Raw genomic sequence first — 25,000 nt, 5'->3', positions numbered from 1 at the left:
GTCTAGCAGGACTCATCAGTGCACAAACTTTTGTGTGCCTTGAGATTGTAAAAAGGAACAGCTAATATAGGTTGTGTAAAACCTGTGTATGTAGCCTTCTGTTTTTGATCTTGTGCAAGCTATTTACTTTCAATCCAAGGGTTTCCCCGGTGCATCCATGTTTTGCTGTAATCCATATGAATGAAATGCACATTTTCTGATAAAAGGCATATGAGACTACTTGACAACATGCATGTTAAATGTGACAAAAGTGAAATGAAAACAAATGTGACATGAGAAGCAGTGCTAAACAGAACTTGCAAGCAGTAATAGTTCTTTATTTTCCTGCCAGGGTCGGATACCTGTGAAGTGGATGGCAATTGAATCTCTCTTTGATCACATCTACACAACACAAAGTGATGTGTAAGTCTATGTATTTATGTTCCCTGTCATGCAACTTTGTCTTTGTACTCATGCTGTGCCAGAACACCTCAGGCTGAAGAGGCCATCTGCTCTATAGCCCTACTGTAGAAAACAGAGTAAGTTGCAGCAGGCTGGATAGTCAGCTTCTCAATCACAAGATACCCAGCATCTCCTGCAAGGAGGAGATTAAACCTTAGCTAGCAGTACCTCAAGGTTTGTTTAACAAGCTTTTACTGGCCAAGGCATTCATGAAGCCTCACTTTCCGCTAGCTTTCTGCAGTCCTCCAAACACATTTGCTGTAACACTGGACAATATAAGGTGAAATGGATTGCTGTAATCTGGACAAGGCTGAATTTCCCTAGAATCAGAAGCCCTCTAACCCAGGGATGGGCAACCTTTTTCTGTCAAGGGCAGCATTCATATAATTGTAGAGTTGGAAGGGAGCATCAGGGTCATCTAGTCCAACCCCCCTGCAATGCAGGAATCTTTTGTCTAATGTGGGCTCAAACCCATGACCCTGAGATTAAGAATCTCATTCTGTACTGACTGAGCTATCCTATGCTTGAGGGCAATCTGTCAAGGCTGCATGCCCACAGTAGGCAGGGATAGAGCCAAAAGTGGGCATAGCCACCCATTTTCTCTTTGTCTAGCACCCTGTTTTCTTTCCCCTTCCCCACCAAAGGAGTTGCTAGCAGAGGGACCGGTCACTCTTGCCACAACGCTGTAATGATGAAGGGGGAACCTTTAATCACTTGATGCCGCAGCATAATCTTTAGATGACATGATAGTTCCACCCTTGAACCTACAGTCCATTGTAGTGCATTGTCTCTGACCCCCAGCTCCCCAACGTGCTATTTTGCCCTGCAAAGAATTGTGGCTCATCAGATTTCATACACAACCAGTAAACCTCTATCTTTAATGTTTGTCTAAAGTGGAGGATCTGAGGACATACATAGCTCTTGGTGGGAGAAGCCTGAGCCACACCACTTTCTCTCTTTTGTGCCATTATGAAGCACAGAGGCTTTCTTGAATGCAAGCTGGTGAATTTACCCTTCAGAAATCACAGGGGTTTTGTCCATTTTCCTTTTGCTGGCATTCCTGTTTTCTCTCTCCTTGCCTCAGTAATGTTCTGTATCTGTGAAATAAAATAGACTCTGTCTGAGAAATTGTGGTTTCTTTAGTATGAGGTCACATTCCCAGGATGTTAGGTGTCGGGACTTGTGTGCACAGATGGGGAACTCGGAATGCAGTTTGAAGAATTGTGCTGGGTTCTGGGCATGAAGAATTCTTTTGTACTAAGCAAGCTTTTTGCTCATATTCCAGTGACCAGCAGAAGTAACCACAGAATGCTGGGAAATAGCCAGCTTGAACCGTACTGGGGGGGGGGGGGCGAGAGAGGGAGAGAGAGACTTTCCACCAGCTAATGAGGGGGAGCTTAACAAATACAATCTGGCTATTTAACATGTATTCTGCTGGTGACATTACTTTGTGCAAGTGTTCATTCAAGTCCACGTCTCTCAGCGTGATTCATGCTAAGGAACGGTGTTTTGGCAATGTGCACTGATCAGTTAATTAGAACTATAGGTGGCCAACATTCATTTAGTGCTAAACATCCCTGCAAATCAGTCACCTGAATTTATCAATGTGTTTGTGACCCTTCTGTGGAACCTTCAACTACAGAAGCATGGAAGGGCAGCATCACCTCCATGTGAACTGGCAACTGTGGGAAACAATGTTGGTCAGATAATGGCAATACAACTCTTGTGTCTCAGTTATCTGATTGAAGTGTGCTATTTAGCAGTGAACAGGTCTAAGGCAAACATAAAGCATGATAAAGCACAAGTTACACAGGGCTGGGGAACCTTTGGCCTTTGGGCCAGATTTGGCCTGCCAGGCCTTCCAATTTGGTCCACCAGACCATTTCCCCAAACCCACACTTACCTGTCCTACACCTGATGTCCCATGTGAAGTCAGTTGCCGGGAAGGTAAAGATGTGGTTGGATCAGCTATATGTGCACCTGAAACCAGAAGATAGCAAGAATGAATCAATGCTACACATCAATCCTGCTTGGTCAATGTCTACCCCCCGCCCCTGGATAACTTTATATAGGTGGGCAGGCCATTATGATGTCAGATGATTGACAACTGGGTGATCCTGGGTGATAGCAGCATAAAATGGTGAGGGACATGGGGAGTGGCAGATCTTCAACGAAAAGCAACACAAAATGCAATAAATAAATTGAGGAGCTTGGAATAGGTATATGTTAGTATACTAACTAACTAACATGACCCATAAGGACCCCTCCAATGCTATAACTAATTCTGTGGCAAACTGTTTTTACACAAACAAGGGAGAACCTTAGAAATAAAATTCAAATTACTGTAAACCCTGTTTGGCATCATCATAGAGAGAATGATAAAACTGTGTGGAAGAGGCACAGATTCAAATAAAAGGCATATAAAGGGAACAGATGGACTTCAAAAACTCTGTGAAAGGTTATCTGACTTAATTAATTAAACCAAACATCAAGGAAGTTGCAGAAAGTTTCTTTCCATGCTAATAATAATGGTCTGGTTAAGAAAAGAATGTAAAAAAATCATATGACCAAATGAGGCAAGCAGTTCAGTTATGCAACCATTTTTGCAAACCAGTTCCTTACCGAAGTAATTTCTTAAAATTTATGAAGCAGAATGAAAAAGGTTTCAGTTGCCAAAAATTTCAGAAGGAATCCCATCCTAGTTAGTTTAACACAGCTTGTGACTGCAAAGCTGAAAAGTGTTGAAAAAGTCACAACCACTTAGAACACATTCAATCTCATACAGCTCATTAGAAAAATGCAGTTAATCACTTTGGTTACAGGGTAGTCACTTGCACATTACAAAAGAAGAAGAAGAAAGAGAGAGAGTACAAGTTTGCCTAAATTTTGCATGTGCTAATAAATACATACATCTTTCTCTATGTACAGATGCACATTTATAAATAATGCCTATACCTTAAATAGAACTACAGTGGAACCTTGGTTGTCAAACATTTCAGCTTTCAAACGCTGACAACCTGGAAGCAAATGCTTCCGAGGCGCATTTCTCTATTTTCTCAATGGATTGTACCGACCGTCCATTGAGCCTCTGTTGTCGAACGTTTCTGAAGTCGAACGGTCTTCCGGAAAGGATTACATTCCACAGCTGAGGTTCCACTGTACAGTACATCTCACCATTGTGGGGAATACTGTGGCCAAGTGATCTGTGTGCCTGATCTGTTTGCTGCCCAGGTGCTAACTGTTGAGGGACAACTTCAAGGCGCCCACTCTCCTTTCTTATGGTTATCTTTTAATTAGACATAAGCAGGGCAGCCCTTTGAATAGAGGATTGGAGCCACTGATTTAAGGGGAATAGCCGTGTCTCCCTTTCTCTGGATTGTGTTTTGTGACTAGGATTGTTGATCCTAGTTGTTTGAGAGATAAAATAAAGCTTTTCCTTTTTTAAGTTAAATGCGCAATTGCAGCGTGCAGTTCAGCGAAGTTGCAATAGAACATTGGGTTGTATCCATCATTAGTCATATTTAGAGTAGACCCATTGAAATTAATGCAAATAACTAACTTTTATCTATTCTCAGTAAATCTTAGTTGTATACAACCCCATAGATTTTGCAGTGTGAAAGCGAATTCTAGAAAACAATCAGCTTCATCAGATATGTAGATTTAGTTTCACCAGTGCACAACTGATGTGCAGTATGGAGGCTGGAGTAAACTTCAGTGTAAGCCCATTACCCTAATGCTTCCAGTAAATATTCCTTTCTTTTGTTCTCAGATGGTCATTTGGAGTTCTGCTGTGGGAGATAGTCACTCTGGGAGGTAACCCTTATCCAGGTATTGCGCCTGAGAGACTATTTAACCTCTTAAAAACAGGCTATAGAATGGAGAAGCCAGAAAACTGCAGTGAAGAAATGTAAGTAGCATCAAGCTGCCAGCATTGCTAATCAAAGAGATTCCATTAGTTGATTATACCAATAAAATATTATGATCAGCTGCTCTGATTTAGGTCTTTTCCAGACAGAAGGTCTTGAAGATGTAGCTTGAGTGAGTTTAGAAAAACAAAGAGGAGGTGTCACACCTTGCCATCATAATGAATTGTGAAGCAATGAACTCAGACATAAAACTTGACATATAAATAGACCAAAGATATGAGCTGGAGCTAGGTGAAAAAATCTATTCACCGATGCATTTGGTGGAGGCAGGATAATGCACCCATCAGACAATTCAAAACAGAAGTTGAGCATACCCAAAAATTCTTGCCTCAGATCAACACACCCATGGCAGGATAGGCTATTCATATGCAACCATTGTTTTTCCTTGGGGAGCCAATTATATACAAGGGTGTAATTCTATGGTTAAGAGATGGCTGAGTCGTTCAAATGGTACACCAGCCACATAGGAGCTGCTTGTGGAAAAGGCAGCACCCGTGCCACTATAGAGCATTTGAAGGACACCAATGACTGCTTTTAGGGCTGCGAGTAAGTTTGTTTCTTCATTCGCTTACACAGTGGCTTAGTTTTCGGCTCAGACAAACCTGCTTTAACTTGCAGGCTGAAAGGCATCTTACAAAGGAATTTTTTTTTTTTAGCCACCACCAAAAACATTGGATCCAAAAGCAATTTAACCATAAATGGGTTGCTTGTATCTTATCTTCCTAGCTGTTCCAAACAGCCAACTCTCTGTGCAGGCTCCTGCTTCTCCCTCAGTCCTGGGGAAAGACAGTAGGCAGCTTTGCATGGATTCTTCACTTTTTTAAAACAAAAAACAATGAAGATCACACCATGATAAAATTGAATTCTGCAGTCTGTATAAATTAGATGTCCCAATAGCACCCTGCCTCTGTCTGCTTGCCACTTCCTTGTTGATCACTACGTGATCTGAGTAGAAGCAGCTTGTTTATACAAGTTGGCCAAGGGTTTTGTGTAGAGGAGGAGGATAAGAAACCATTTTATTTTTTTTGAGTCAGAGAGTCACATTCCCTTGTGTGGCTAACCTTCTGAGGGGTGGGCAATGTCACAGTAGTGGAAACTCACCTGAAATTCTTCCTCCCACACACAAGTCTAGACAAATACAGCAATTGGGTATTGGAGGGTTTTTAAAGCTTAATTGTTTAGCGAGGGTATGATCTTAATGGAGAGCACAGTCAGTAGGGAGTGAAGAGTTAATATTTCTCCCCATGCTGTGGTCTCCATAAAGATACCATCCCCCTGCAGGGCAGTTAAACTTTTTCAAAAGACTTCCATTGTCACCAGTGGTAACTTTTTTTAAAAACCAACCTAACTCCTGGATTGGGGTCAGATAAGGAGGGGAGAGACCCCACAGGTTGCATTCAGCTCATGGGGTGGAGGTTTCCCCTCCTTGGTGTAGACACTTTGATTACTCTGGCGCTGTTGCCACTGCTAAATGTTTGGGTCCATTTGTGCATGTGAAGCATCTCCACAAAGTATTTGTATTAATCAATATGTGTCTTCCTGAAGGTACAATCTGATGCTTCGCTGCTGGAAACAAGAACCAGATAAGAGGCCGACATTTGCTGAGATCAGCAAAGAATTAGAGAAAATGATGGTAAAGAGCAGGGTAAGTGCCTTTCAGGCTTTATCACTGTGCATGAAGGAAAGTTGGAAAGATTTTCCAGCGCAAGGATTTACATACCAGTAATTGGTAAGACATTGTCCATTTTTCACCTTTGAAAAGAATTCATCTTTCAAAGAATGATTCATCTTTGAAAAGAATGAGATCAAATAAGAGTCCAAACGGGGGATATTTGAAATTGGGAAGCCCTACCTAATGAGAGGAGGTTGATGGTTCAGAGGAAGGGATGCAATTGCATATCACAAAAAGCTTTTTCTGGTGGCTGATTACATTTCTTATATACACCAACAAACTTTAATGTGCAAAAAGGCACTTATATTCACTTGGTATTAAACTTTTATGTTCCTTTTGACCCTAGACACCACTCACTTACCTGTTTGCAGCAACATATGATTGCAACAAACAGGTGTTTTGAGAACACATGCTGCATTCACCAGAGACAAGATTACCTGTGCCCCCCTCTTAAATGGCCATTTATGGGGCAAGCCCAGGTTATTTGCTCATAAGCGACTTGAGTCTGTTTCACAAATTGTCATGGAAGGAAAATTCTACAACAGTTTTCTTTGTCTAGTTGTAAAAGCTAAATAGCTAAATAAATGAGTAGCTGAAGATCAAACTCCTGTAAAGAAGTAACTGGCTTATACCAGCATTCAGGTTTCAAGTCACTTGTTTTTCTAAGTGATGTACCCTCATCTGAACAAAGTGTTGGACGTTTATGGGCTGCGTTAAGGTACCCTTCCCCCAGTTCCTCTGAAAGCTTTGGTGCCTTTAAAACTGTTTCTTCTGGCAGCTGCTGCTCACAGCCAGCTCCAGTTCTTTACAAGGCCCTGTGATCTCTGCCCTCGCCCCCCAATCAGAAGAGCTGATGTGGGTGGGCTTTGGCTCATTGGCACTCCTTGACAAACAGAGCTAACTGTGAGCAGCAGCTGCTGGAGAAGAGTTTTTCAAGCCACAGAAGCCCCATTAGAAGCTTGGAATTTGACCAAGGAAGAAGAGGAGCACATTCCTGCCCAACCTCATTTCCTTCTAGTTGAAGGGGAGAGGTGGAAAACTGCATTTGCATGTGAGAAACCTGTGCTGAATTATACCAACCTCATTGACTGCCCCCTCAGATTAGATATATACTTTTATGAAATATATGTTAGTTATTGCTGATCACTGCCCAGAAGTTTTCCTTTAAGGCTCTAGGCATTTGGGGATGCATCATGCTGCAGCCCTAGCTTCACTTAGCTGAGGGAATTGGGCTGTCATTCATTCACGTAAAACCCAAATACCTATTTCTCATTAAGTAGAGAACAACAGATCATTTAAGTGTAGATAGATGCAAAATGTCAAAATCCAGAGGTAGGTTAGTGCAGCAGTGAAAAAGTAGGTTTTGTTATGTTTGTATTTTGTTTTTGTTTTTTTTACTGGAATCCCCAAAGTGGCTCACCAAATTAATCAAAAATACTGTTCTGTGAAAAACATTTTTTAAACAAAAGTCTGGATAAACACAAACTTTCTTCTTAAAAGGGTAGTATAAAAGGCCAAGCCCAGCGAGGCTCAGTTACTTGATTTCTAGGAGTCCTTTTAAAGTCATTTCCAAAATGGCAATTTATTCAAAATGGCATCAAAAAACAGGTTTGGGAGGACACACCCCTCTTGCCAGCTTGGAGTAGCTTCATCTAGTCCATAGGTGCTTTATCCAAGTATTTGCTAAATGAACCTTCCCCTCCCCAAATCCAAACTCTACAGGACTGGCAAAGTGTAAGTATCTCCCCACTCCTTGATGAGTAAACTAATCAAAATTCTGCACGATGGTAAGATGCTGGGCTTGAGGAAAATCGCTCAGGTAAGCTTGTGCTAATAGGTACTAGCATTTACATGGAAAAATACATGGCCAGAGGAAAAGGTCCGGCAAGTTGCTGTGTATGGTGGACAGAGGTACCCATAAAATAGACCCTGCTGACTTCCCAAACTGGAGTTTCAAGCTTTTTAAGATAAAGAAACTAGAATGTCAGGCTGACCAAACCTTAACTATCAGGACATCTGGTTCATCACGCTCTGCAGCAACAAATAGCTATTTGCATACTTGGTAAGTGTAGTTAATGTGTTCATTAACTGCCTCTCAGAAGAGTTTATAGTTATAAATACACACTACTCCAAGACGCAGTTTTCCAGGAAGGGCAATACTATGCCATGAGTAGGGAGTTGGACCTAACAGTGCACAGTCCAGATATTCATAAGGAATAATGGGATTTTAAGAAATCCAAATGATTCAAAAAGCAAAGCTTCACAATGCAAGGAAGTCCATTCCAGAGTAATCAACTCACAAGTAATGTTTGTGATTTTTTCAATGAAAGGGAAAAGGTGGACAAGGTGCTTGGATCAGTCAGGAAAACCACTTGTGCTGTGGGCCCTTGCCCCTTGCTAGCAGGGAGGGGACAGCTGACTGGGCCAGGGAGGTGATTAATGCCTTCTTGCAAGAGGGAGTAGTCCCTGCCCACTTGAAGGGGGCACTGGTAAAACCACTTCTCACTGGCTGCCAATGCAAAGTGTTGATTTTACCTATAAAGCCTTAAACTGCTCAGGACCTCAATACTTCAAAGGCCACCTCTGCCCGCATGAACCGACCCAGACCCTGCAATTATCACCAGAGGCCCTTCTTTGCATGCCTCCACAAGAGGTCCAGAGGGTGGCAACATGAGAATGGGTCTTTTCTGCGGGGGTTCCCCATTTGTAGAATGCTCTCCTCAGGAGTGCTTGCCTTGCTCCTTTGTTACGTATTGTTAGGTGCCAGGAAAAAGCATTCCTCTTCTCCCAGGCCTTTGGCTGATTCAACAAACTATAGCTTTGAAACTGGGGTGGGGGTATTGTTTTTGTTTGTTAGAATGTTATATATTTGTGATTTTATATTGTATACCACCCTGTGATCCTCAGATGAAAGGTAGTATACAAATTTTATAAATATGATGATGATGATGATGATGATGATGATGAAGTATTCCTCTCCCCAAATATGGTAGTCAGGTAGACCTTGTCTCATGAAGCCATCTGATGGAGCAGACCTAAAGTCTGATTTCAACAGTGGCTAACCGGATTCCTCCTGGAAGCTTACAAGCATGTAATGAAGGCAACAATCTTCTTTTGTGGTCCTATTCTAAATAATTACTATTAGAACTTTACTGTATCACTACACCACCTCACCTAGCATCTTATGTCCAGCTGTGGCTGTTTCTGAAATTTCACATTACCCTTTCTAGGGGTCTGGAATCTTCCTGATTCCAGCAGTAACCCTTTCCCAACGTACCAGATTCATCAAATAAATCCATTGCTTCTGAAATGGTTCCCGATTGCTCAGAGGAGCTTCTGTGCCATGCTGATAATCATACTCGGAACGCTTCTGCTATCATGGAAGAGGCACAACATTTTCCAAGTCTGCCTGCCAGACTCACTATGTTAACTTGCTGGCAAAGGACATCGCTCACGGGGAGCCGTAATTGAGCATATGTCTAAAGAAGCATGTCTAGTGTTACTCCAAACAAATGTGTTGCCAAGGATACCATTCTTGCAGAAAGCAGGTTGGTGATGATCTCATCCATACTGATCCTTTAGTTAGTGCTCAGTTTAAATGGTGAGAAATGTGGATAGAAATGATAGCCAAAGAGCTGCACTCTCAACCAACCCTAATCCCTCCTCTCTCTTTTCTTAAATCTGTTTAGGACTACTTAGACCTTGCAGCTTCCACCCCATCCGACTCCTTGCTATATGATGATGGACTCTCAGAAGAGGAGACACCCCTCGTGGATTGTAATAATGCTCCCCTCCCTCGAACCCTCCCTTCCACATGGATTGAAAACAAACTCTATGGTAGAATTTCACATGCATTTACTAGATTCTAGCAACACACACACCCAAAGTGATTTTCTTCTGCACTGTCCTCACACTCTCTGTAATATCCTTTAGAGCGTTATTTGTCTGAATGAAATCAGTCAAAATTTGCTTGGCAAGTCTTTCTTTTCCTTTCATTTGTCACTGTCAAAACTCTGCATTAGGTTCTTACTTTAGCCGGTTCTGCAGCTGTGTTTAATTTTTTAATTTTTTTTTTAAAGAAAAAGGATGTGAAAACGTGCAACTTTACTAAATATATATTGTATAATAAAGAAAAAAACTAATTCCTAGATCAGGGAAGTACTCTCAGGGGAAGTTTAAAAAAATGCTAGCAAATATTCAATTAAAACTATACTTTTCGGTATCCATGGAATTGAGAGCACTTCACGTGCATCATTTAATATGGCATCTCTAATTTTAGGTAACTTTTTTTTTACCACTTGAAGATTTTTATTCCCCCCTTCCCCTCACATTTCACTGTTAAGAGTCCATTGCATAATAGTTCTTGTATTTATTCTGATGGATTCCTGAATTTCAACTGTTGCCTGTATATTTTCAGTTCCCCGTCAGCCATGGCTGCTTACTAAGTAGTGGAATTTAGGGTGGGGGCAGAGAAGGGAAGTCTAAAAGAGTCTGCTTACAATGCAGAGAGGTCAGAGTAGAGCAAGTACAGCTGTGTATTTCATTGGAAGCTGAATTGGTGAGGACCACATGAAAGCAACCTCTTCTGTTTTCACATGCTTTTGGTTTCTCATGAAAATGTCAACATCTAAGCCATGTTTTGAATGTTGTCGCAAGTGTCTTAAAAGGAATGTGCTTTAATATTGTGGTGGTGAGATGGACAGTAAAGATGGTTCTTGCCAAAACTCCTACATTTTTTTGTCTTGTAATTAAATGCTCTACATGCCATTTAATGCTTTCAAATTGCTCTAATTCAAGCCATGTGGCTTTCCCCCTTTGCCCATTTTTTTATTTGTCAGCATTGAGGTACTGATTTGGAGCCTAATATTGGAGCCCCCGTTCTTCAATTCATAGTTAGACTCTTAAATTAATGGGCATGTTTTTAAGATGGCTTATGTACCAGGCTAATCTTTCCAAAATCAATGAATTATTTGAATGCCCCTTCAATAGTCTAGAGTAGACCACAGTTGTTATATTCAGGTTCCAAAAGATATACTTGGAGATTTATTTGTGTCTTAGACTTCAAGGCATACTTGCAAGGAGTAGTCTTGCCCCACCCCCCAAACTAAACAGAAACAATTAGGTGATTCAGGAAGAAGAGCGAGAATCAAATCTGACATTCATGAGACATTCACTGGCCCCGTGGAAGCTGTTCCAGGGCCCATTAAAAATATATATGCTTATGTACATACATCCTATTGACTTCAATGGGATGAATGTTTTTAGGAGTGAAACATGCATGCTAAGTATTTAAACTTGTCAGAATGGAAGACTATGTAGGCTTACTACTGCTTTGAGCACTTTATTTACCACAGGAATACTCCATTGCAATAACCAATCTGCTGTATTCCCATGAAGATACAACATTGTGAGATCCAAAGACCTATCAGGAGCTTGTACTGGGGATATATATCAGGAGAGCACTTTATTTTTCATTGTTTTGGCCTTCACTGCAACCTGTGCTTCAGTGCCTTTCAAACACAGTTATCTGTTTGGTTTTCTTGTGTTTTCTTTTCTTTTCTTCTTTTTGTGGTGGTGGGGATATTTTGTAATTTGGCTTGCAATTGTTTAAGGGAGTTTTGCCAAGGGCCTTACTGTCTGCACATGAAGTTTTGGTTCTTCAGTGCAGAAAAAATTATCTGTTTTCATTTTTAGGCATGTCATACCCGAACTGGCCTGAGGAGAGCCCCGTTCCACTCACAAGATGCGATGGCCCTAAGTCTGTGTTTTCAAGATATGCAAATGATAGTGTATATGCTAACTGGATGGTTTCACCCTCAGCGGCAAAATTTATGGACAAGTTTGATAGTTAACAGTTTCTTGGTAAAAAAAAAAAAAAAGGTAATGGACTCAGGAGGGGAGCAAATGTCCAAAGAACGGCCTTCCCTTTGGCTAATTCTTTGCATAGTAACAACTGGTTGAAGCTACAGGAACATCTAGAATGGGAAATGTTCCTCTTACTTTTGGGTAGTACCTAAAGTGTCTTCTCTCTCGTGTGATGAATACTATAATTGACTCCCTGCCCCCTTTTAAAGTTGTATCAAACTGGGTCACATGATAGTTTCAATTCCTCCATTGGTTTTTGCCATTCTCCAAGCAGTCCATTTTGGTAGCTGTGTTTTTACGCAGTAGGACCTTCCTACTTAACAATGTTCAGGGCAAAGACCCAGTTCTGGAATGGATATGAAGAGGGTGGGGGCAGGGGAGGACCACTGTTGTTTCACTATATAAACTGCTATCTCTATGGTCATTGCTAAGAAAAAGCAAACTGATCCAAGCATGAAGCACAAATTATATGATGGGAACAATTTTCTCTTTAAAAAAATTCCTGAGTTTGCTGTAGCGTTACGTGTTACCATGTTGTTGGCAGTAACAAATCCTGAGTTAATGGGGTTTTGGGACCAAGACATTGAACGATTCTAGTCAGTGCTGAGATTCAACTTTTCAAGTCTTGGAACCCTATAGAAATATATTGTTCCATCTTAATGGGAAAAGAGGTTTTTGTTGAAAAATCAGGGTTAAACTATTCTTAACTTTAGCACAATGGAAAGTTTTTGATATCAGATATACTTTAATAGACTTGACCTACAGAGTGCCCACCTGACACAACTTTTTTCTTTACGTCCATTTTACTGATGTCTCAAAATCTGCTCAGGATGTTTTGAAATGAGCTGAAGCCAAGGAACCTGGTTAGCAGTCATGCCCAGAGGGTTTTTGTCCTTTCGGCTCAAAACTCTCCTAATTTCTGCAACCCAATTGCACAACCATATGGGACAATGCAGACACTTCACTGGTTCCCTGTTAAGAATGGTTGATACACTGGGAGTCAGGCTTAGAATTGTGTGCAGCCTCCCTCCCCCTTAATTGCATGTACATGGTTTGGATCACCAATGTTCACCATGGTTAATGTTAAACAGGATTCCCCATATCCCAGGATTTGAATCCCTCTTCAAACTTCTTTCAGACCATGGTAAAAATGGGAATCCTGGTTAGCCACAGTTAATGTTGGTGGTGACAAACTGGTTGTGGTGAAGGAGAAACAGCCTGCAAAAGAAAGCACACCTTCCCAAGGCCAGTTCCTTGTTTTTAACAACAGGTTAACAGGGACCTCCTCTTGCATTAACCCCTGGAGAACTTTTAATTTTCACACTTATTTTCTTGTGAATCATGTGCAGACAAAACTTTTTATTCAATGTAGTCTTTACTCTTTTTTTCTTTTTTTTCCCTTTTTTCTGTCCATATGGCTAATATGTCTAAGGGTTTGGGTTTTGTTTTTTTGAGAGTAAAGCTAATAATTGATGTGATGTTTTAACTTTAGTGTGGTGTTTTGGAAGATAATCTGACTCCTGCAGAGGTTAGATAAAATGATTGATACACACGGCATTATGTTACTGTATTTTGTTATGAAGTTACAATGTTAAGGAAGGGGAATGCTGGAATGTTAACTCAATGTGTTTATCCTTTTTGGATACTCTTGCATAATCAAAAAATTATACCAAAGTATTGCTTCTGTCTCTTGGGTTTCAGCTATGTAGTTCTGTGTGTCTCTTTTACATGTCCCATATTCCAGAAATCAATGAGTCAGATTGCCAAAAACTGTAACCACTCTTTTAATGCAAGAGGTCTGAACACCTCAACAGGATAACATTGTTTGAAAGTAAGCCTGTTCTCAGACAAAGGGACAGGTTAAAGTTATTGTTCTGTAAGCTAACTACTACGCTAGACACTGTGTTTACAATAAAAGATAACTGCCTACAGAGATGTGAAACAGCCCTGATTATACTGTAACAAGCAATCATCTCAAATAATAAAAATGTAAATGTCATAGGCTTGCTACTTCATTGTTGTTGAGAGGAATTATTTGTAAGGACTCAAACCCACAGTGGGTATTGCTGGTGTGTGTCAACTCCTAACCCAAGTCAAAGGAAGGAAGGACAGACAGCAAACCAATATATGAGCTTTATAAAAACCTTTTGGACCAACAAAGAGAGCATTTCCTCCTGCTAAATACAGATCACCTTTGCTTTCCTCCTACTCTGCTTTTGCTGCATCCTGTTCTTGAATACCAAAGAGCTGGATCTGAACTGTACCATCTGTATCTGCCTTTCTTACTAGAATTACGGAGAAATCATATACATGGGTGGTGGTGTGGTCTAAACCACTGAGCCTCTTGGGCTTGCTGATTAGGTGGTCGGCAGTTCGAATCCCTGCAACAGGAGCTCCTGTTGCTCGGTCCCAGCTCCTGCCAACCTAGCAGTTCAAAAGCACGTCAAAGTGCAAATAGATAAATAGGTACCGCTCCGGTAGAAAGGTAAGCGGCATTTCTGTGCACTGCTCTGGTTTTGCCAGAAGTGGCTTAGTCATGCTGGCCACATGACCCAGAAAAACTGACTGCGGACAAATGTTGGCTCCCTCAGCCAGTAAAGCGAGATGAGCACCGCAACCCCAGAGTCGTTCGCGACTGGACTTAACTGTCAGGGATCCTTTACCTTTTCCTTTTAATGCTCACCTTTTTTGGCCAAATTACGTTGTGATAATTAAGGCGCACATTAGATTTGAGTAAATACAGTATATTCCCTGGGAATAGTCACAACTATCTGATTTTCCATAAGTTGAGTATTCCCAGGCATAATAGCTTCCGAACGGAATACTTGATCCTCATTTTGCAACAATTACAGCATGTGGAAAATGCCCAGTTTTTCTATTCCAGTATGTTATGGTATGAATGGCTGTCCTATACTCTTGAAGTAAGCAAAGCACTGAATTTGATACATCTTATAGTCAGTAGTTAATCTTTTAGAGGACAGAAGGTATTCCATATCATTTGCTATTCATTTTTTTGGTCCTTATGCAGCCACTAACCACCCCAATACATTTTGCTGCCCGAGACAAAGATGCACCCCCTCCACTCCATGTACAGAAGCAAATTAGCATGGCAATTAAATTTTTCTTCATTACTGGTGATGGGACACCATCCTCCCCCATTGAAGGAGATGGGTATGTTTAGCCTGGAAAAGAGGAATGGGAGGAGATCTGATAGCCATCTTCAAATAACTAAAGGGCTGTCACATGGAAGATTGGAGCAAGCTTGTTTTCTCCTCCTCTGGAGAGCAGGACTCAAACAAATGGCTTCAAGTCACAAGAAAGGAGATTCTGGCTAAACATCAGGAAGAACTTTGTGACAGCTGTTCAACAGTGGAATGGTCTCAGGAGGTTGGACTGTCTTTCCTTGGAGGTTTTTAAGCAGAGGTTGGATGGATGGCTGTCATGGATGCTTTTGCTGAGATTCCTGCATAGAAGGGTGTTGAACAAGATGACCCTTGAGCTTCCTTCCAACTCTACAATTCTATGAATTCTTTGCAGAAGAACCAACAAAGACAAACTCCATGAGGGTAGGCATATATTCCATATTACAAGCAGAGCTACCCTTGCTCCCTCCATACAGTTCAAATGAATCACAGCAACTGGATTCATGTAGAAGAAGAAGGAATGTGCAGCTACTTTGGCTAGCTTCAGCAATGGCCAAAAGTAGCAGACAGCATTTATAAGCAAAATACTACAGAAAATGCTCTTTTCTCAGACACCCCACCCCAAATAACCAAGGTCCTTTGCACTCCGTCTGAAGCAAATTTCAGCTCTGTTGGAGGAGTACCTTGACCAAGAATTGTATACAATGATGAGCTCATAATCTAATTGTGGGTGTTGTTGCAGATTCGCTAAGGTTTCATATGTGCTTCACTAAAGCATGACTTGGTGACCTCATTTTGTCACAAATGTGACAGTTCTTTCAAGTGTACAAATCACTGTTGTGGAACCTTGCATTTCCTAGCACAACAGCTGAAGTAATGCTTAAACACTGATGGTGTTATTTTAGTTACTTCCTCCTGACACTCAAAAATATGTTTATAGAATCATAGAATCATAGAGTTGGAATAGACCACAAGGGCCATCGAGTCCAACCCCCTGCCAAGCAGGAAACACCATCAGAGCACTCCTGACATATGGTTGTCAAGCCTCTGCTTAAAGACCTCCAAAGAAGGCCATTATAATAATGGCACTCTTTCTGCATGTTCATTTTAAAATCAGGCACTCCACATATTCTGTTTCATAGCCATGCATATTAGCTGTTTTTGTTAAATCTATTTTTGGCCCTAGATGTTAACTGTAGGAATGGAAGAAGGGGACATAGATGTGGATTCAGAACAAGGAATGTATAAACCATTCACAGTAAAGCAGCTAAGGATTCTTTCTGAGCTGAGAATATTTCTACAGACTCCTCTTTTCTTAAACTTTTTCAAATGAGCCAGTTAAATTAAAAGATATTGCATACATGGGCTGTAATCCAGAAATTAGGATGGTCAGTTCTGGAAACCAGAGCTATGCACATACGCTGTTCTGTATTTGACACCAGGAAAGCCTAATTCACATTTATGTTACTCTGTCACCTGACCAGGTGACATGTGGGAAGGACCAAAGTATATATGAACCTTAAAAAAAAAAAAAATCTAGAGAAAGCAATAGAAGACCGTTGTGGGATTGGCTGAAACTCAAGGAAGGCAGAAAGGGTGTGGTCCCAGAAAAGCAGCCATGCCGTGGAGGTAAAAGGGGGAAGCAGCAGAAAAAGAGAGACTGCAGGCTAAAGAAATAGGCCCATGCTTTCAGTAGTTGGGCATGTGGAAGAAAAGGACTTAAACTGGGGTAAGCCAGCAATTACCTACATCAGTGATGCCCAGGCTTCCCAAGTATGACCCCTTTTTAACACCAAAAGAATCCACGGACTTGCCCTACGCTAATTTTTGTAATTTTTATACTCTGTTTATTATTATTATTTATTGAATTTATATACTGACCTATACCCAGAGGTTTCAGGGTGGTTCACAGAACAAAATATAAAACCACAAAAAATATAATCAAAATAAAAACAACCCAATAACTCCCCCCCCCCATTTGAAAAGGGCATAGGATGTCAGTCAAATCAACCAACAGCCTGGTTAAAAGGGAATGTTTTCCCTGGCGCTTAAAGGTGTATTATGAAGGCGCCAGGCGAACTTCCCTGGGGAGAGCATTCCACAGATGAGCCACTGCAGAGAATGCCTGTTCTCATGTTGCCACCCTCCAGAGGAGGAGGCTCATGAAGAAGGTCCTCAGAAGTTAATCTCAGGGTCTGGGTAGGTTCATAGGGAAAGAGGCGATCCTTGAAGCATTGCAGTCCTGAGCCGCTTAAAGCTTTATAGGTAAAAACCAGCACTTTGAATTGGGCCCGGAAACTAATTGGTAGCCAGTGCAGTTGGACCAGGATCTGTGTAATATGCTCAAACCGTCTTGTTCCGGTGAGCAACCTGGCTGCTGAATTCTGTACTAGCTGAAGTTTCTGAACAGTCTTCAGAGGCAGCCCTACATATAACACATTGCAGTCATCTAACCTTGAGGTTACCAGAGCATAGGCAACAGTAGTTAGGCTATCCCCAACTACTATCCCCTAGGGGCATAGCTTGGGCCACAAGCCGAAGCAGATGGAAGGCACTCTGGGCCACTTGAGGCCACCTAAGCCTCAATCTACACCAAAGGATCCAGGAGTACCCCCAAGCTATGAACCTGCTCCTTCAGAGGAAGTGTAATCCCATCAAGAGCAGGCGACCTCCCACCCATCCACTCTAGGGAGCCACCCACTAACAGTGCCTCAAGTCCTATCTGGATTGAGATTCAGTTTGTTGGGTCTCCTCCAATCCATTACCAAGGCAAGACACTGGTCCTGCACTTTCACTGCCTCACCTGAAGATGTAAAGGAGAAATGGAGCTGAATTATCATCAGCATACTGATGACAACGTACTCCGAAACTCCGGAAAACCACATCCCCAGTGGTTTCATGTAGATGTTAAAAAATGTGAGAGATAGGATTGAGCCCTGTGGAACTCCACATTGAAGGTTCCACAGGGCTGAAAAGCATTCCCCAAGCAATGCACTTTGGGAATGACCATCCAAGTAGGACTGGAACCACCGCAAAGCAGTGCCACCCTCCCTTAGTTCGGACAGTTGCTCTAGAAGGATACCATGGTCAATGGTATCAAAAGCCACTGAGAGTTTGAGAAGAATTAGCAGGGATATGTTTCCCTTGTATCTTTCGACAGAGGTCATCATATAGAGCAATCAAAGCAGTTTCTGTGCCCAAACCGAGCCTAAACCCCAACTGAAATGGGCCAAGATAGTATTGTTTTCTTTTAAAACCAACCAACAAGAAGAGAGTTTGAGCATTGAAGCTTCAGCCCTGAGAATTTATTTGGGAGTGAACTGGGCAACTGGGACAGATTAGGGATTCTGCTGGTTTACCGCCCACCTCGTTGTCAAGCAATCTCCCTGCCTGAGGTGAAAGTCCTGGTCTCAGAGGTAGTGTTGAGGACACCCAGACTGCTGGTTCTGGGACACTTCAACATCCATGCTGAGACAGCTGGAAGTGGGGTGGCAGGAAAAGGTCCTCCTTTCCTTCCACTCTGCAGTTTTAATCTGAAATCTTAAGCGCAGTACTAGAGCACCGGAACGCAGAAACAACTCCCATCATTCTTAGCTAGCAGGACCAGTGGTCAGGGATGATGGGAACTGTAGTCCAAAAACAGCTGGAGAGACCCAAGTTTGTGAAACTCTGGTCTAGACTCTAGAGCTTGAAAGGAAAACAAAATCCTAAACTCTGTGTATGGGCATGTGTAAGAGAGAAAGAGATCCCTGAGATGGTGTACCTAACCATCAGCAATATAACTATAAATAAAAAACCAGGCAAGTCCCCCCCCCCCGCCCTTTACATGTGAGACTAGTCTCTTCAAAAGAGGATGAGGAAGTAAATTGAGCCCTTTGATGTAGCACTACCGAATACAAGGCAGGGAGACACCTCCCCTTCCATACAAATATTCCCAGAACATTGTGGAATTGAAATCCAATGATAAGATGAAAGCAGAATAATCAAAGGAGCATAAGAACACAAAATAGTGAAAGTATGGCAAATAAAAAGGTGAATGTGTCAGACAAGCCTCCCTAGTGAGAGTGTGGTGCAAACAGGGCTGCACCGCTGACAAATGATTTCTTCCCAAGGTACTACCAGCCTGAAAATGTTTTATTCAGAATAATGGCTCCTTTAAGGGAAGTAGCACTACTGTATTATGTAATGGGAAAGCTAAAAACATCTTCCGTCAGTTGGATGGCACAGCTGAACAGGCCTTCTCTCCAGTGACACTTGCCTCATCTTAGATGGCACTGGCACATATAGGAGTGCACTAAAAACAATATGCATGCACAGGTAGGTTGATGTGGAGGAGGAAATCCCCCAGGTATCTTCATCCCAATCTAGACAGCAATAAAGCATACACAGTGCAGCAGAATAGCTTTCTAGAGGAAGCATGTTGCAACAGATTACTTACAAACTAGCCCCGTCTGTCTGAGTGCTTATCTGCTCCCTTGTACTCAGCTTTCATATTTGTACAGTGGTACCTCAGGTTACATACGCTTCAGGTTACAGACTCCGCTAACCCAGAAATAGTGCTTCAGGTCAAGAACAGAAATCGGGCTCCAGAAGCGCGGCAGCAGCAGGAGGCCCCATTAGCTAAAGTGATGCTTCAGGTTAAGAACAGTTTCAGGTTAAGTACGGACCTCCGGAATGGATTAAATACTTAACCTGAGGTACCACTGTATATAAAACTTCACAACTGTCCACTACACCTTCATCACAAGGAAGCAGAGCTTGTAAAAAAGTGCCCATGGACATCCAGCTACTCAGGGAAATGGGGAGTGCAAAACAATGCCAAGCCTCATACTACAGGGAAAGGGTGGAGGGAACTAGCACCTCCACCTGGCTTATTTGACCTGTGCAAGTGGGGGGGGGGAGAGACTTCTGATCCTGAAGGATGCAAGCCTTGTGCAGCCTATTTCATTATAATTATACACGACTTACTAGTCTTCAACAATATTTGTATTTTTAAAAAATTAAACATGCAGCATCAAATTCCAGATGGGGATTTATGACATAACAGCTCAGGAATTGTAAAGTGTATTGGAACAGATTTCATGAACATTTTCAAAATTATTACTTGCATGTTTTGGCTTTGCTGATCATGACTAATTTACAACAATAAAAGCAGCATCACATGGGGATCATTGCTGGAGTTATTCTACCATTAAGGTCTGAACCATGGAATTTTGTAAAAGGCCCCTCTGGCAAATCAAGCTAATGACTTTCTGACAGCTCCCAAAAAGCAGAGCGCAATCTATGCTGCCTTGGAAACACTTTTTTACTAAAAGCACTGCTTTTTTTAGAGTTGAATCTTCTTCTCCTTCAGTTATTTTTCAGTTTACTACCAGGTATCTGTTCCTACCTCCACTTTGCATTTACAGTGGTACTGTACCTCAGGTTACAGACGCTTCAGGTTACAGACTCCGCTAACCCAGAAATAGTACCTCGGGTTAAGAACTTTGCTTCAAGATGAGAACAGAAATCGTGCAGCAGCCGTACAGCAGCAGCAGGAAGCCACATTAGCGAAAGTGGTACCTGAGGTTAAGAACGGACTTCCAGAATGAATTAAGTTCTTAACCTGAGGTACCACTGTACTGTTCTCCCATTTGTTATCTTTTAGGATGTAAAAAGCCTTTATTTTAGTAATATATCATCTTCTCCTTTCCACTCTATCATAAAAACAAAAATGCCAACAGACTGAACTAGTGCACCTCTATTCTGAACACATATCTTTTTCATAGTTCCACTAACAATTCAAAGAGATGGAATCATTTCCATTTTTTAGTTAAAAAAACAGCTGGAAGCGGTTACATTTGGAAATAGGAGATCAAGGTGGGGTTCAATGAAGACAACATGGGTGTAAATCACAAAATGTGGCATTGTTCTTACACAGGAAACTTTGCATTTCCTTGGTGTAACAGCATGAGGCAGATCCCACTATCACAGAAACATTTAGCAGCAGCTGCTGTAGCATGATTAGAAATGTGCTTCATGGTATGTAAGTGGATATAAAGACAAGTGTTATGTTGCCATCCTTTGATACTACAGACCACTTCTGTGAGGAAGAGAGAGTCTGTAGAGATCTGTGATAGCAAGTGTCTCCTGAAACACTGCATTATCCTTCAGCCCTGTCTGAGGGTAAATAATTGCTACCATCCTACATTATAAAACAAAATAATATCACTGGTACATGGGAAACAGTCCTACTAGAAAAGCTAACCAACAGATTGAAACAAACACAGGGACAAACAAGGATGCCCTCACCCTAGTATGGCTCCCCTTTATTACATATACAGCCCCACAACACAATAACATAACTCCCACCCCAACAGCATACAAATTGATATGGCTAATCTGACCCAACAAACACACGCACAAAAAACCCCTCACTGCAATCAACTAAATGCAACTAATCATGCTCTGGGTGCTCCAACCTCTCCTACTGCCAACAAAAGCAAACAAACATAAAGAACGCATCCTCACAATGCTGACACAATAAACTATGAAAATCTTTTCATAAAAACAATAAAAATACAATGAATGAACAATAAACAAACTTTAAAAAGGTACCATGTCTCACTCTGCCCCTAAGGCCAGGGTCCTAAATTCCCAAAGCAAAAAATTCTGGTGTACCTCCACTAATTCACTAACTGCTAAGCCCCACCACTACCACCGCCCCAAAGTTCCTGACTGGGAAAATACACAGCCAGCGGTCACCCAGCATCTCTGCAGTGCATAGTTTCAAGCCAGGGCTCTGCCTAGCTTACAGGTGAGGGATGGGATAGAGGGCAGACACTTAAGAGCTCTGCTTCATCCTTTAGGAGTTAAATGATGTTCCATTCCAACCACTGACAAAACAATACCTGGGTTGTTCGTTTTTCTGGGGGCTCTCCCAGTTCCCTGCAATGCCCAGACTCACCCTCTACTTGCTGCCTGCTCTCCGTTGTCAGCTGATGTTGGGGCCTGCAAGGATTGCTATGTGAGCTTTCATCCTGGTCAGACTACTAGGTTCTGGCTGGAAATCATAGCTGATTTCCATCACCATCCTATAAGCTTCAGCTGTGCTAACACAAATCTACATAATTCACTGTGATGCACCACAGCTGCCCTAAGGAGCTTGCTCCTTCCTTTACTTGAGGCCTCCAGCACTATTACTTTAAAAGGGCTCAAAATGGGGAATAGAGTCTTCCACAGTGCCAAAGCCTCAGCACTGCTGCCACCAATTACCTAAAATAAATAAAATAAAATAAAATAAAATAAAATAAAATAAAATAAAATAAAATAAAATAAAATAAAATAAAATAAAAAATGTCCAGTAGCACCTTAGAGACCAACTAAGTTTGTTCTGGGTATAAGCTTTCGTGTGCATGCTCACAAAAGCTTATACCCAGAACAAACTTAGTTGGTCTCTAAGGTGCTACTGGACAATTATTTATTTATTTTATTTATTTTGACTGTGTCAGACCAACACCAATTGCCTAGTTATTCACTTTGTCTCAAGGCCAGTAGGATCCTGAATTCAGGAGTAACTTATACGAGAAGGAATCTAGTCCTCTACTGTACCAGTTCTTCCAAACTTACTTCTATATATATACACACCACTTCAGCACTTACTGGTAACTTTCACCTTTAACAGTCAAGAAGCTTGTGGGTACTATGAGCGTTGCAAGTTATACAAGGCAATTTATATATTTAGCAATTTAACTAAGAAGAAATTATAGGCTGTCACAAGGAAAGAACAATAAACTGTATAACACTAAAATTAAGCAACGTGTGTCAGAAGTCTTACTCTAGACTGGTGTTACATCAAGAGTGGTTTCTCAAAGCCGTTGGAGTAGTTTTCTCAGTCTCAAATGAACTTTAACTCCAGCAGCCCTAAAGATGTTGCAAAGGAGGCTGAATATGGAGGAATCAGCCACAGTCCTCTTAAATTCCCTTTTATAGGAAGCCTGCCGAGTAACCTGAGAACGACATCATAAACTCTTAACTGCAAGCTAATGGCAGTTGTTCACTAAAGTTCACTAAAGTCCAGTTAGAACAAATATGGCAACTTTTGTCTAAGACAAAAGAAACTTCTTCTGGGTACTATGTGGAAAACAAATGGTCTTGTTCCGAAGACGTAATTAAGAATTTTTCCACTGAAGTCTAGACAATACAGTTAGCCGTTCACTATCTTCCCTCAGTCAATTCCTGTGACAGGAGACAGTCCTGCTGATATCAGATCCTGAACCATTTAAACCAAGAACCAGCACCATGAATTAGACCCCGCAAATAAAATGGAACCCAGTGCAGCTAATAAAGTACATATAGGTATAAGAAGGTCAAATGACCATGTTCCCGTCACAGGTCTTTCTACCACATTTTGTGCCATCAACGAAAGTTTGTGAACACCTTTATTTTATTGATGTTGGTCTACATAAGCCATCTTTCAAGGATTAGCCCTCCCATAGTGGCTCACAATGTATTTTTTAAAATGATAGTATCTTATAACATAATTACAAAGCCTAAAACCACACTATAACAGGCAGCCCCATGCAAAATGTATCATAGTACTCTGGCATAGGCCATGTGTGTAGCCAGGATTTATGTTGGGAGGGCAGGAGTGGTTTTTTTTTTGGGGGGGGGGACCGAGCTATCTGCGACTCAATTGATCAGTTAGTTAAGTATATTTATTTACTTGATGGGGGGCATCTGCCCCACCTGCACTCCCCTGGCTACAACCATGGCATGGGCCTATGTCAGCCTTAGGCAAACTTGGCCCTCCAGATGTTTTTGGACTACAATTCCCATCATTCCCAACCACTGGTCCTGCTAGCTAGGGATCATAGGAGTTGTAGAACAAAAACATCTGGAGGGCCGAGTTTGCCTATGCCTGGCCTATGTAACAATAGCAAGATCAGCTTCCTCCAAGAAAGACCACATATTGGCCTAGGTATCACCTGCTTATCCAGGCAGAAGACAGGATCCATAAATATCCCCAGGCTACATACCTGCTTCTTTAGGAAGAGTACAGCCCCACCCAAAAACAGGCGAAAGACAGCTTCCTAGGTCATACCTGCCTCCTGTCATCCATTATTCCATCCTGTCTGGCATAAGCTTCAGTTTGTTAGGCCATATCCAATCCTTTCATTGCTTTCAGATGCTGATTCAGAATTCCCACAGCTTCCCTACAATCAGATCAAAAGGAGATTCAGAGCTGGGCAATCTTAGCCAGTGGTTTTGTGCAGATACCAAATTAGACAGACCCCTGCAGAACGCCCAAAGCCAATGGTCACAGGATTGGAAATGTGTTGGAGAAAGACTAAGTAGAGAGGGAAAATGGGTAGTTTATTCCCCAACTAAAGAAATAGCTTATTTGAAGAGATGGCATAGCATGGATGGTGGCCAAGTTAGAGGTGACATCCACATGGCTTCCCTCCAATATTCCTGGGAATCACAGGAGCCAACTCTTAGCGGCCAAGGTCCATTTGGCCCCTGCAATAAAATATTTGAGGGAACTGCCCCCCCCCCCAAGTTGACTGACATTGCCATTCAAATAGTGTGTGTGCGCTGCATCACATGATTGATCTTGTGGGTGGGGCTTACATGTTTTATTCAAGTTGGCACACCTGTTGGGAATTGTAGTTTGTTAAGGGTGCTTGGAATCGTAGTTCTGTGAGGGTGTAAGCAACTCTTCCCAGGATGCTTTGGGGCAAGCCACATGTTGCGGACGCTACCAGAGTACGTATGAGCTGCGATTCAGTTGCTGCCTTAATTACAAATCCTGTCTCAGCCATTTAACTTACCAGATGGCCTCTGACAAGCCACCGTATTTTCTGAGCGTCAGTCACGCACCTCCGTATGGGCGTAACAATACTGGCCTGCCTTGCAAGGCCCGTTGCGTGGATAAACGGCCGTTATGTGGAACGCTTCCAACACTCGGCGAA

The 25,000-nt window shown here is 41.9% G+C and overlaps 1 protein-coding gene and 1 long non-coding RNA gene across 3 annotated transcripts in view; one reads left to right on the top strand and one right to left on the bottom strand.

The window, feature by feature from the left end:
- RET (ret proto-oncogene) overlaps positions 1–13,903 on the top strand; it is an 89,180-nt gene extending 75,277 nt beyond the window's left edge. For both annotated transcript variants that reach the window (XM_028729197.2, XM_028729198.2), the window contains 5 exons: positions 332–402; positions 4,211–4,348; positions 5,913–6,012; positions 9,729–9,876; positions 11,734–13,903. In XM_028729197.2, the coding sequence (XP_028585030.2) occupies positions 332–402; positions 4,211–4,348; positions 5,913–6,012; positions 9,729–9,876; positions 11,734–11,891 (615 nt within the window). In that variant the 3' untranslated portion in view covers positions 11,892–13,903. The remainder of the gene's footprint in view (positions 1–331; positions 403–4,210; positions 4,349–5,912; positions 6,013–9,728; positions 9,877–11,733) is intronic.
- On the bottom strand, positions 281–24,997 carry LOC114597097 (uncharacterized). The gene is made up of 4 exons (XR_003706710.2): positions 24,860–24,997; positions 24,130–24,241; positions 2,345–2,421; positions 281–1,538 (listed from the first exon to the last, which is right to left on the bottom strand). It is a non-coding gene; the product is annotated as an uncharacterized LOC114597097 (long non-coding RNA).
- Between the last annotated feature and the right edge of the window lie 3 nt (positions 24,998–25,000).

Source organism: Podarcis muralis, chromosome 6, assembly GCF_964188315.1.
Source record: "Podarcis muralis chromosome 6, rPodMur119.hap1.1, whole genome shotgun sequence".
NCBI lineage: Eukaryota > Metazoa > Chordata > Lepidosauria > Squamata > Lacertidae > Podarcis > Podarcis muralis.
This window is presented reverse-complemented; position numbering and strand designations above follow the sequence as displayed.